Below are 13654 nucleotides of genomic sequence, written 5' to 3' on the forward strand. Positions count from 1 at the left end.
TTGTAGTGTGGGCTCATGGTCCCAGTTAAGGTCAGCTGACACGTGTTTCGACCTTGTTGGTCTTTATCAAGGCTAGTGGTGGTGGTTTCTTACCCCATATGGGGTCCTAGGTTGATATTTGCGGTCAGTCCTGTGGGCGACAGTAAAAATCTTGTGGCGTCGATGCGTCCTCGGGACGTTTATTTTGTTAGATCAGCAACCCCACCTCATGTGGAGTCCTGAGGTGATGCATTGTCTCCCTTTTCTCACTGTTCCAGTAACCTTTAGTTACTGCTAAAAAGTTAATCTGACAGGATGGTGGTAGAGTACCTTTTTCCATGACTTTTTGTGGACTTCTACTGCAGGCTGTCTTCTCAGCTTCAGTAGGGGACACAGAGGCCAACCTTTGCCTAAAATGGTGGCTGTACCTTTTTAAAGCTTGGTTCATGACTTGTTTTTACCTGAGCCGCCTTCTACCTGCCTGGGTAGGGGAGATTTTGATGGGTCTTTTGTCTTTGGCAGGCTTCTCTTGTAAAGCCCACCAAGACTCTGAGGGCCTGAAAGGACAGGAAGTGAGGAGGTACTTGAAACTCCCCTGGTCTTTGTCCTGCAGTGTGCCTGCTTTGTACCAGTTTGAACATTTCGAAAACCTTATGAAAATGGGGTTTGTAGAGTGCTCCATGTCTTTTATTTTTAGTTTTATTGTTTAACGTGCTGACCTAGCTCGAGAGCAGCAGTGTGTTCTGTACAGAGTATGGGAGCTAGCTTTTGGGATATTCACTTTATAGAGAACTTGATTTTGGTGCAAGAGGCCTTACTGATGCTGTGCGATTCCCTGGAGTGGCTGCAAGAAAAGATTCTCACCCTGTCTGTGCCTGGGTTGTTCATCAAATGTTGCTAGCTCTTTGGAGAATAATTTATCCTCAGAAAAATTATTACTAAATATAAGTAACTTGTTGATTTACGCAGATGTCTCCCTGAAGATTCCAAATACTGTAGATGTCCTTTGATATATGAACTGTACTCCTACGTCATGTCCCCTTTCCTCCATACTGTATGGGCGTCCCTCGCTAGGGACGGGAGACGGAACCTTTTGAACTAGAAAAACTCTTCTTCCCCTTTAAATTTAGAGGCGCGCCGGGGTACGGCTTTGGGAGCATGCACTCCCCTGACTCTGCCCACCGGTGCCACGTCCCAGTCCTCTTTTCCGCATCGACGGGAATGGACCACTTTCACCAGCGTTTCTAGGTTTGGCTTCGGCCTTGTAATTCCACACGCTGTTACCCGAATACTGTCTTTTTTTTGTCTTCTAATCCTTAATCAGGTACTCAGTCCTCTGGTGCCACGCTCCTCCCCCGCGCATGTTGACGTCCTGGGACTTCAGCAGGTGTCCAGCGTGTGAGGGGCTCTTTCCCACATCTGACCCTCACACTCTGTGCCTCTGCTGCCTCGGCCCGACCACGGCTGGGAAGGTTGTACCGCATGCAACGCACTTACACTCCGCGCTCTGAAGTACAGGTTAGCTCGTTGGGGGGAGCTCTTCTAGTAGTCGCCTCCAGTGGACTTCACAAACTGTGTCAGACATAAGTCAAGGCCCATGGTAGGGTCACTTTTTTTCCATTGCACGCTGCAAAGGTGACTCCTTTCCTAGGAAACACCGAGTGGGAGGGGCTGTTCAGGTGCTCACAACAGCACAGATACCAAGACTCATTCAGCTACCGGCTGCCAGGCTGAGGGGTCGTCACTAGATCCTTCCGGAGACAGTGCTGATGGGCCGTAAGGTTCTTTTATTGGGTGTCGACCCGAGGGGCTACGCCCTATTACCTGACAAATGTCTGAGGGGGGCGCTCTATGCCGCACTACCGGCGACGCAGCTGAGGACACCACGCCTACCAGTCCTCGACCTGAGGTGCAGGTTAGGCCTCATGCTCCACTGCCAAGAGTTCAGGGGGAGGCCGGTCCCAGTGAGCCAGGCACCACGACGCAGGTATGTGGCATGCAGCTCGACAAAATGGCCACTGCGCCAGGCAAGATGGCCGCTCATCCAACACCATCCCCACTCGGGGAACAGGTAGGGGATCGAGTGTCCAGGTGGGTCTGATCTTCACCAAGTACGTGGCCTGCAGCTTATCCTTCAGCATCGTAGTGCCGATACCTCCCACAACTGCCAAGGCAGAGTACGCACAGGCCCCAGCATGTGCCTGCTACTCCGTCAATACCACCTGCAACCCCACCAGCCCTGTAAGGACTTTTTTTTTTTTTAAAGTTCCTCACGCTTATGAGGTCCCCTCAGATGAGCTCCATCCTTCGGGATGTGATCAGGGACATGCTGCCTCCAGTCTCTCCGCCCGCACCTATAGTCATTCCTCCTTTGGCTCTGGTGCCTGAGGCCCCTGCGCAGCCACAGTTGCCCACGCCAGGTTCTTCGATTCCAGCTACCCTGCCTGCTACAATTCGGGCGGTTCAACACCAGCCGCCACAGCAGCCTCCAGCTCCGGTCTCCACACCTCAGCCTTCGGCTCCCAGCACTCCTACCCCGGCGCCAGACCAGCCATACACCTTGGACACTGATGAGGAGGACCACCCCGACACACCACCTTCAGCCAAGGCCTTATATGATCGACATGCAGGTTTGGCAGAGTACTTGAGGCTTCCACAGCCCGAGGTGGAGCAACCCGAGGCGGCGGTCCTGGCCGAGGTCCTCACTCTCCGCCCGCGGCTAGTAGGGGGATCTTGATGCAGAAGGACGTTGTCGCCTTGGCCAAAAAGGGATGACTGAAATCCCATTCAGCGCAGGCCACCAACAGGCGCCTGGACGCCAAGTACAGGCAATTGAAGGGGGATACACACTTGTTCTCGGCACACCCTCTTCCACACTTCTCTGAGATTGGCGCGGCCTCCATCTACTCGAAGCTGCAGTCTTCCTTGTCCACATAGTCCTCGGCTCTGCTAGGCAAGGAGGAAAAGATCTTGGAGGCGTATGGAAAAAAGGTCTATTCCAGTACCTCCCTGTACCTTTGTCAGTCTAACGCGGATGCCATGCTCGCAGCCGTTCACCAGAGGCTTTGGCAGGAAATAGCCGCCTTCCTTCCTGAACTCCTGAACTTCTGGTACACAGTCAAGGCACGCTTCAAGGCGGGGCTGGCAGAAGCAAAGATGATGGCTCAAGACATCATGGATTCCACAGTGGGGCATATTGACGCATCAGGCAGCGCCATCTGTATAGCCGCAGAAATGAGAAAGACGGCCTGGCTCCGGACTACCAAGTTCAACCCAGACAAACAGGAATGCATATTGGACCTTCCATTCGAGGTAGCAACCTCTTCCATAGCACCACGGATGAGGAACTAGATAACAAGAACAGTTCCCAGACTGCGAAGTCTTTATCCATCCTCACAAAGTCTACGCCCAAGATCTACAGTGAAACGCACCAGCGTTCCGACAAAGGTCGGGCTTTCGGTGGGTTCCGGGGCTTCCAAGAAAGACGGTCCAGGCAGCTGGATCGATCTCAGAGTCAACACCGCCGTAAACAGCACAAGGCCAGAAATAAGGGCTTCTTTCAGTCCCCCTCCTCCGCACCAGCCTCAGAGGGAAAGCGGGCATGACACTCCCCTCCGGGTCCACTTGTCTCCAGCGGGGGGTAGGCTTGCCCTTCACACATAGCATAGACATGTAAGGTTCGTGGACCCCTGGATCCTAGCAGTATTTTAAAAAAATATATATTTTAGATTTCTAAAGTGCACTTTCTAAGGTTCACTAACAGCCCAAGGGCATCGAGGCACTGTTGCAAGATGATGTCTTAGTTACAAGTAGGAAGCTTTGCTCATGGTTACAGTGAGCAAAGGCATAACTGCTGTGAGGCACATAATAGGTGATTGTGATATAAAATATAATACAATAGCATAGTGGGCAAGAGCTAATACATTTGTTGAAGGCAGCATATGAAGATGGGTACAGATTATACAAACAAGAGAGTTTTGACAGCTTTCCTAAAGGCTGTGTGCGTGAGTCAATGCTTCTCGAGGGCGGGAGTTCTAGTTGGTTGTGGCAATGACCGGGAAGCTGGATCCTCCTGCGCGGGTCCTGAGGGTCTTGGGAAATGTGATACGATTAGATTAGGCGGTTCTCGTGGGTCTGTCTCTGGAGGGTTTTTGCAATTTGCTTGGAAAGGTAAAGGGGCGCAGTGTTATGGAGACATTGAGGGTTTTCAAAATGATACGTTCCTTGATTGGGAGCCAGTGGACCGATTTCCTGGTTGCTGAGATGTGGTCCCTTTTGGAAATGCCAGTCGTCACTCCAAGTGCATTATTTTGGACAGTCTGGAGTTTACTGATGTTTCTTGCAGATGTGCCTGCCAGAAGGGCGTTGCAGTAATCAAGCCGAGATACGATAATTGCGCTGGCTATGGTAAGGCAGTTCTGTTGTGTCAGGAATGGTCGAGCTGCAGTGAGCAGTTTTAATGGTAGGCCGCAGCAGATGTGATGGCGTTGACCTGTCTGACCCTTGAAAGGTTTGTCTAAGTAGACCCCAAGGTTTTTACCGCCTGTGAAACAGGGATGGAAGTGTTATTGATTGAGAACGATATGTTCTTTCCATCCATTTTCTTAAGGGTTCCTGGTGAGCTAATAAGTAGAAGTTCATATTTTTCACCGTTAAGGCATAACCAGTTTTCAGCCATCCAAGTTTTGGATCTTGGCGTAGGTGGAGTTTGGTTTCACTGTCTGCCTCATAGTCCCCAGTTAGGGAGATGAGGACCTGCGTGTCATCAGCATAATTTGTATATGTGATGCCAAGTGCGTCCAGGAAGTTGGAGGGGCCTCATGAACAAGTTGTATAGGGTGGGGTGAAATGCAGGATCCTTGTGGGACTCCACATTTGATCAGGTTTGTTTGTTTGTTTGTTTGTTTATTTGGTATAGCGCAAAAACCAAACCCGAATGGGTAGCTGGGCGCAAACAGTACAAGATTGCTTAAGAACTTGGTTACAGGAGGAAAACACATTATACAGTTCACAGTTAAATCAAGGAAAGTATAGTTTATACAGTTCACGTTGGGTCAACGGTAGGTAAAGTGAGAGAGCAAGGGGAAGAGAGGAAAAAGGAAATAAGAAAAATAAAGAGGTGCGGAACTACGGTTCAGTCAAGTTGGTCGGATGTCATTCATCTGGTTGCAGGCATCTAGTGTCTATGTGGGGAGGTCGAGTTAAGTGTCATTGGCACGGATCCAAGTGAGGACTTTACGTCTAAAGCTAGAGTAGGGTTGGTCCATTCTGAGATCCAAGGGGAGTTTGTTCCAGGTTTGCGCAGCTATGATAGGGAAACTAGAGCCGCCTGCTGTACTCTTTTTGAATCTAGGTATCACTAAGGTGGAGGCGTTGGTCATTCTAGTAGGGCGGTTAGAGGTTCTCTTGTGGATTCTGTTGGCCAGATAGGGGGGGGCAATGTTGTTGAGGCATTTGGATGTGAGGGAAAGTATTTTGAGGGTGATCCTGTCTTTAATTTTTAGCCAATGGATATTTTTCCTAAAGGTGGAGATGTGGGCTCTGTTAGGAATATTTAAAGCTGCTCTGATAGCGTTATTTTGGAGAGTTTGTAGTTTGTCAAGGATATACTTGTTGGGTTAGGGCTGGTGCAGGCTTAGTCAGAGAACACTTTCATAACTCTTCCTCAGAGAAAGGATGTGATCCAGGCTGAAGCGTTAGGTGAATAATTGGCAGCGGTAGAGAGGTGGTGGCAAAGGGTATCCTGGTCCACCAAGTCAAAATCGGCTGATAAGTCAAGCAGCAGCAGCAGGGCAGGTTTGCCTCCGTCCCTAAGATCATCAGTCTGGTTTTTAAGGTCCAATGGAGCAGTTTCAGTCCCATCGCCGGGATGGAAGCCAGACTGCCGGAGACCAAGTAGGTTATTTGCCTCTAAGAATTTGTGGATCTGCAGGTAGGCTGCTTTGTCGAGGATTTTAAATAAAAAGGGGACCGTGGTGATTGGCCTGTAGTTTCCTGGGATTGTCGGGTCGAGCGTGGGTTTTTTGAGAAACGGTCATACCCAGGCTTCTTTGAGGTAGGCAGAGACATAACCTGACGTGAAGGAGGCATTGATAAAGGCTGTGATGAAAGGTGCGTGGATGGTAGCACTTTCTTTGATAAGCTGAGCTGGCAAGCGTCTCCTTTACAGTTGGAGGGTTTAATAGATTTAAGGAGTGCAACGGCTTTGTTTGTTCATTTCCTTGAAGGAGAAGGGCGGTGCGTCACAGGAGGTATTATAGTGGAGGTTGGATATTTGTTGTTTTAGAGCCTGTTGTTGATCGATGATTTTGTTATGAAAGATCTTCAGCTTATTAAGCTTGGGATCCTGGATATTGATACACCAATCCTTGTCCTTAGTGAGAGTTGGCGGGGTGGGAACTGGTGTTTCCAACTCTCTGAAGATGGCAATCTCTCTTGAGAATACAAAAGAGTGGGGGAAATGTCCCAAAAGCAGTAGGGAAAGGGGACTGGAAATTGTACTATAACAAGAAAATCCGTACTGCTGTAAATACAATTCTCAAGTTCAATTTGAATTGTTTCTCTAGGCGTACCACTGCGGTATCACACATTTTAGGGTTCTCTGAAAGCAATTAAGGCAGTCTCAAGTTTGTAAAGATTCTTTTGATATTTATTTCACAAGAAAAAAAAATATACATGAATAGTTTGTGAACAGTGAAAGACAGTACAAATAACAAATAAATATGAAAACATGTGAATTCATAATTTGACAAAAATTACAAAAAAACGAGCTGCAATAGAAAAACCAATTATCAATTTATTAGAACAAAAGAAAAATACTGGAGGAAACTAGACACATAGACTGCCAGTAGTGGAAAGTGACCTAATTATAAGCCAGCATACTTTATTTTGTGGCTTAGTGAAGGGCCACTGTAGGGTTTATTTTCATAAGAAAACGGCAGAGTCTAAATTTGTTCTGTTTCCTGTATTTCATTGACCTGTCACTGTTCACAAACTATTCATGTATAATTTTTTTTCTTCTGAAATAAATATCAAAAGAATCTTTTTACAAACTTGAGACTGCCTTAATTGCTTTCAGAGAACCCTAATATGTGTGATACCGTAGTGGTACGCCTAGAGAAACAATTCAAATTGAACTTATTGAGAATTGTATTTACAGCAGTACAGATTTTCTTGTTATAGTACAAAAAATCTCTCTTGAGCCTGACTTTGCGTTTGCTTTTCTAGTGTTGAACGAGTTGCACTTGGCTTTAATTATGGCAGCTTTGTATTCTGGTATTGAATGCTGATTTGGTGGCGTAATTTGGTTTGGCTAACCAGGTTGAGTGTGCTGTTCTTTTCCTGGCGCGCAGCTCAAGAAGCTCTGAGGAGAACCAGTAATTTGTGTGTTTCGTGCGTTTTGCTTTTCTTAGGGTGAGAGGGGGATATGGCGTCTACTGCTTGGGAGATGGTGGAGTTATAGGTGGAGGCAAGGGTGTCCGGGTCATTGGAGAAGGGGGGCTTGAAGGCAGGCACAAGGAGGTGGGGTAGAAGTCTTTCTTTGGTTAGCTGCCAGGAGCTTATGGAGAGTGCAGGTAGGAGGGGCATCAAGTGTGTTGAGGGCTCCTTGGAGAGGCTCAGCTCGAACCGGATGGTGCAGTGGTCGGACCAAGGTGAGATGGAAGTAATGGAGGGCAGTTGTGGTTGGCGATCCAGTCAATGGTGCGTCCTTTGATGTGAGTGGGCTTCGTCACGGCTTGTTTGAAGCCTAAGGTGGAGAGAGCTTTGTTGAGGGAGGCTGCGTGAGAGTAGAAAGGGTTGTTCAGGACTAGGTTAAGGTCTCCCAGGAGGCCTTAGTGGTTTTCTTTAGATTGTCAGAGATGGAATGTAAGAGGGCATCCTGGAAATCCGTGACTGGCTCTGGAGGACGGTACAAAATGTGGAGGGTAATGGTACAGTTAGGGGATGGGTAGACTTTAAGGATCAGGTAGTCGCTTTTGAAGCCTAGTTCTCCTTGTATCTTTCTGACTGGGATGGACTCTTTGGCTATGAGGGCAACCCCCCCACCTTTCTGAAGGTCCCGATCTTGTCTAAAAATGGTGTAGCCCTGGGGGAGGGCCAGGGCAAGGGCAGTGCCTGAGGCTTTGTGGAGCCATGGATGTCCAGGGCATGGGCAGGGAGCTACCGGGCATTGATGAGGGCGCAACTGAATGGGCAGCAGAGGGGTTTGGGGCGGTTGCCTATGGTGGCAGAATCTACCGTTGGCAATATAGGGGCAATCAAATTGGTGGTAACAACCTCAGGATATGAAGGCAAAATGGAGGCAACTGCATGTGGCAACATAGGGGCATGCATATTAGTTGTAACATTAATACTATGAGGCATAGAGGAGGTAGCAGCATGTGGCAGCATTGGGGCAATCAAATTGGTAGAGTGAATGTTTGAGTTTGAAGGCATAATGGAGGCAGCAGCAAGCAGCAACATGGGGGGCAGGCAAATTAGTTGTAACAGCCTTAATGCTATGAGGCACCATGGGGGCAACAGTATGTGGCGGCATTGGGGCAGTCAGATTAGATGTGATATCATTAATACAAAGAGGCACCATGGAGGCATTCAATTTAGATGTAACATATTTAGTACAATGAGGCACAATGGAGGCAACAGTATGCAGCGACATTGGAGCCAGCAGGTTGGTGGAAGTAGCATTTGAGTGTGATGGCATGAAGGAGGCAGCAGTAGGTGGCGTCATTAGGGCGTTCGACTTAGCTGTAATATCAATCACACTATGAGGCTTAGTGGCGGCAATAGCAGGAGGCAGCAAGGTGTCTGAAACTCTTCCGGGGGGGGGGGTCTGTGGGTACTTAGTGGGCATGGTGGTGGTAATCCTTGCTTATGGTAGAGGTGCGGACAGTGGCTCTTTATGATTCCTTCCTGGAATCACTGGGGTCCTAGCGAGTCGAGGTAATGCCAAGTGTTCAGCCGCCGGTGAGTGAAGCCACAGGCAAGATGATTTAATGTGTAGTAGTCTTGTGGCATGAGAGCAAAGTCTATGTGGCACCGATGAGAAGGTGTGCCAAGGCAGTCTGTGCAACATGTGCAACTTCAATGGTAAGGGCGCAGGTGTGTGGCAAGGAGGTGGCCTATCACGTTGCAGGACAACACCTGTGGTGTGGCGGGTGGATAGTAAAGATTGCCCCCACGGGATGTTTTGGTGGAGCTCCGGCTGTACTGGCTTCATGCTGTGTCTGGTTTGCGCTCGGTATGAGTGCGATCAGAGGAATCACGCGGGTGACCTGTATAGCCTCCAGAGATGTTGATACGGGCGAGGTGATAAAGAGGAACATGCGGGGCACTGGATGGGCAGGTGAGCCTGGACCCTAACCATGCGTCCCTGAGGTGGATGGGTGGGGGTTTAGAGGAGAGAGGTGTGGAGAGGGTATGCGCTCTAAGGCGTGTGACCTTGATGGCAACAACATTAGACATTGGGGTGGCTGCCAAAGTGAAGGTGGGGCAACAGGCAGCACACGGTATAGCAGACTAACAAGGAAGATTCTGCTTACCTTGGTGGGGAGGAATGAGGTCTCTTCTGGCGGCAGCTGAGAGCTGCCGAGAGCAAAAGCGGCCTTTTCCCTTGGCCTTTTCCCTTGGCCTGGAGAGCAGATGGCAGGCAAGGGGAGCCAATCATTACCCGGGTATCCAGCGGTGAGCTTTGGTGGTGCTTCAATGTTGTGCGTTGCCGAGTCAACAGAGTCAGCCATTTTGGGAAGGCCAGAAGCCAAGTGGAGGGCAGCAGTCGTAGTAGCGAGGGCACACTCCGGTGTCCCTCGTGGCTGCAATGTAGCTGAATCTTCAGCGCGTGGAGCACACTCTAGCAGCAGAGCTGCCGAGAGCAGAAGAGACCTTTTCTCTTGGCCTTCGCTCGACAGCTTTGTAGTGTCCTCGGGTTACGGCCTACCAGTTCCTCCCTCCTCACCCTGCGCTCTTGCAATCCCACAGATTGGGACAGCAACTCTATTGGTGGAAATTTGCTTGCTGGTACAGGATCAAGCAGTGGAGGATGTCCCAGCCTCCCAGCAATGCATGGGCTTCTACTCCAGAATGTTTGCCATACAGAAGAACCACTAGGCTGGCCTAAGAATTGTCTTGGACCTATCCACTCTGAACCTGACCCTTCCGCTTCAAAGGCTCAAGATGGTTACCCCAGCGCTTATTGCGGAGACACTGTACAAGGCAGCCTGGATGTGCTCCCTTGATTTTGAAGGACGCGTACCTACACGTCCCGATTTGGCAGCCTCATCGGTCCTTCCTGAGGTTCAGGATCATGGGCTTCCATTTCCAATACAAGGTTCTACCTGTTGGCCTCATTGCGGCACCCAGGGTCTTTACCAGGCTTATGAATGCAGTGGCAGCCCTTCTCAGGGCCACCCATGTATATCCATACCTCGGCGACTGGCTCATCAGGGCGGGATCACCAGAGGCGGTACAACACACCCCCTCCACCCTCATGAATACACTACACAAATTGGGATTCTCCATCAAGTCACAGCTGGAACCTGCATAGAGCATGACTTTCCTGTGGCTCATCTAGGATACGAGAACCAATAGTTTTTCCCTCGGAGGACAAGATCGCAGACATTAAGGGAGCCGCAAGCCATTTTCTCAGCAGAGAGGTTACCTCAGCTTGTGGGTAGCAGCACCTCCTAGGTACCATGGCAGCATTTCTCCTGGCAGTGCCTTGCACAAGGTTCAAAATGAGGAGATTGCAGTTGCACTCTGCAGCCTCATGGAATCGGGAGCGGGGTTCCCAGGTGGAACTAGTCAGCATTGCGATGGTCCTCCACCAGGACCCGATTTAGTGGAGCAAGGACTTCAACCTGAGGATTGGCAGGCCATTCCGACAACCAGCCCCACAGGTTACCATCACCACAGACTCTTCCTTAAAGGGCTGGGGGCGACCCTGGACAACCACAGCATCCATGGAGTTTGGTCTCTTCAGGAACAGGAGGCCCATATCAATTGGCTGGAGCTGGAAGCCATCTGTCTGGCTCTGAAGGCCTTACCAATCGTCAGTGGCAAAACAATCGTCATTCAGACGGACAACTCCACGAGTATGTATTACATCAACAGGCAGGGTGGCACCAGATCCCCTTCTAGCGGTCAGCATGTGGGAATGGGCCTTGCGAACGGCATACACTTGAAGGCAATCCACTTCCCTGGGGAATCAAACCTGGAGGCGGACAGGCTCAGCAGGTTGGGTGCAGACCATTACGAATGGCAATTAAATAATCAGGTCCTACAGGGGATCTTCAACAGATGGGGTCATCCGCAGGTGGACATCTTTGCCACCTGGTACAACAGGAAGTGCCCTAATTTCGCATCATGGCAGGGTCAGGGTTCCGGCTCCCTGGGAGATGCGTTAGATACAGTGGAAACGCATGAATGCATATGCGTTCCCTCCCACTCCCCTGGTACACAGGGTTATCTGTAAGATGAGGGAGTCCCGGCACCTCAGCATCTTTCTGGTAGTTACTTGGTGGCCAGTGAGGCCCTGGTTCCTCGGAGCTGCTCAGCTTGGCAGACCAACCGCTGATGCACCTTCCACTGGGCCCAGCTCATCTACTGTTACAGCTGGGTGCACAGTCATCCACCCTGCACCACAGAGTTAGCACTTGCAGCGTGGTTCCTGACCAGGTCACATTAAAGCATCTGTGTCTTTTGCATGCTAACCTAGACCTAATACAGGGTGCTAGGAGCGATGCTACCAGGAGCCAGTACAAAAGCAAATGGATTAGGTTTTGCCACTGGGCGGAGTCAAAGGAGGTCGATCCTCTCACATGCTCCTTGGACGACACATCTTCCTCTGCACACCTCGTACACTCAGGAGTGCAAATAGACACATGCCGCACATATTTGGTGGCCATTGGAGCATACCGGAAGTCAGAGGAGGAAGTGTTTTCATCCTCCAACCCAGTGGTTAAAAGGCATCTGGCGGGCCTCCCAGGCTCTACCCGCCTATCAAGAAACCACACCCCGTGTGGGACCTTAACGTAGTGTTGGGTGCCTTGGCGCACAAACCTTTTCGAGCCAATGGCGTCCACGAACATCAGGCTGGTCACCATCAACACAGCCCTCCTAGTGGGTCTTAGGTCTGCACGCAGGGTCAGTGAAATTTGGGCTCTAGTTGCTTCAGAGCCTTAAACTACCTTTCACAGAGACCAGGTGGTCCTTAGAACGCTCTCTGCGTTCTTGCCTTAAGTTGTCTTTGTTCCATCTGAATGAGAAGATGGTGTTGCCTACCTTCTTCGCAGACCCAAGGGATGATGCTCAGAGGGTTTTGCACTGTCTTGATGTCGGACGCACTCTGAAATTCTATCTGGGCAGGTCCAAGAACATTTGCAAATCGGATGCTCTCTTCATCACCTTCGGGGGTCAAAGCCAGGATATCGGGCATCTAAGGCCTCTATAGAAAGGTGGATGGGTTCGGCCATCAAGAAGGCCTATGTGGGGCAGCACAAGCCGCTTCTGGCAAACATGCATGCACATGCTGCCTGGACCAGAGGCACGTCCTGTGGCAGGTCATCAGCAGGACGGCCACATGGACCACTCCTTCGGCCTTCTGCAAACACTACTGTTTGGATGCCAGCTCTTGGTCAGATGCAGCATTTGGACAGGCAGTACTAAGGAACTTGTTTTCTTAAGGAGGGTCTCCTCTCCACCCTGAGGCTACATTCAGTTGTAATCGCCCATACAGTATGTTGGAAAGGGGACGGGACGTAGGAGTAATTATAAGTTAATCAACGTAATGACTAACATACTCCTAGTCCATAGTCCCCTTTCCTCTATACATCACACCATCCCCCCTTTAATAAAACTGGTGTCATTAGGCAATGGTAATATTGTCGACACGTCAATGGGGACTGAGAAGTGGCGCTGGTGGGCGGAATCAGAGCCACGCCTCTAAATTAAAAGCAGAAGAAGAGTTTTTTAGGAAAGGAGACTATGGACTAGGAGTACGTTAGTCGCTATGGTGAGTAATTTATAATTTACCTTCCATTGATTAAATTGCTTGAATTGTTGTTGGGGAATATTTACAATTGTCTTTGGTAGCTTCTTGTCCACTTTTATTTAGTGTCTAACTCACTCTTCATTTTTCCTACCTTACACCTCTGTCCCATGCTCCATCCCTTTCATTGCTTACAGCCCAAGCTGCTTCGACCCATGCTGCTGACTGGAGAGGAGTATGTAATGGAAGGTCTTCGGGTGTACCTCATACCAGACGGAAGGGAAGAAGCATCTGGAGGAAATATTGGAGGCCCCCCACTGCTACCGGCAGAAGGAGCGATCTTTCTTACAACTTATCGATGCATCTTCAAGGGAACATCTACCGACCCTCTAGGTAAAGGATGTTTAGCACCCCTTAGTGGATGACCTATTTAGTACGGGGGTCTCGTCGCCTTGTGTCTGCACTGCCAGGTATGAGTGGTCGGTCATCTTAATTGCTTTCCTGGTGCCTGTGGGTGATATGCCACTATCTCACTGGTGCACCATTTAAGCATGGATGAATCCTGTAATCCTCGAAGTACTTCTCTTGGGGTTAAACTGATTTATGTAGCCCCGCATATACTTTTGGTGCCATTACTATGTATGGTATCTGTCCAACATGCATTACTCTGTGAGTGGTTTCTGGGAGCCTTGT

The 13654-nt window shown here is 49.7% G+C and overlaps 1 protein-coding gene across 10 annotated transcripts in view; it reads left to right on the forward strand.

Annotated features, from left to right (window-relative positions):
* SBF1 (SET binding factor 1) overlaps positions 1–13654 on the forward strand; it is a 2512102-nt gene that overhangs the window by 1174433 nt on the left and 1324015 nt on the right. For all 10 annotated transcript variants that reach the window (XM_069629502.1, XM_069629505.1, XM_069629506.1 and 7 more), the window contains one exon: positions 13159–13354. In XM_069629502.1, coding sequence (XP_069485603.1) covers positions 13159–13354 — 196 coding nt within the window. The remainder of the gene's footprint in view (positions 1–13158; positions 13355–13654) is intronic.

The sequence above is a fragment of the Ambystoma mexicanum genome, chromosome 12 (genome assembly GCF_040938575.1).
Source record: "Ambystoma mexicanum isolate Mex_15411 chromosome 12, UKY_AmexF1_1, whole genome shotgun sequence".
Classification (NCBI taxonomy): domain Eukaryota; kingdom Metazoa; phylum Chordata; class Amphibia; order Caudata; family Ambystomatidae; genus Ambystoma; species Ambystoma mexicanum.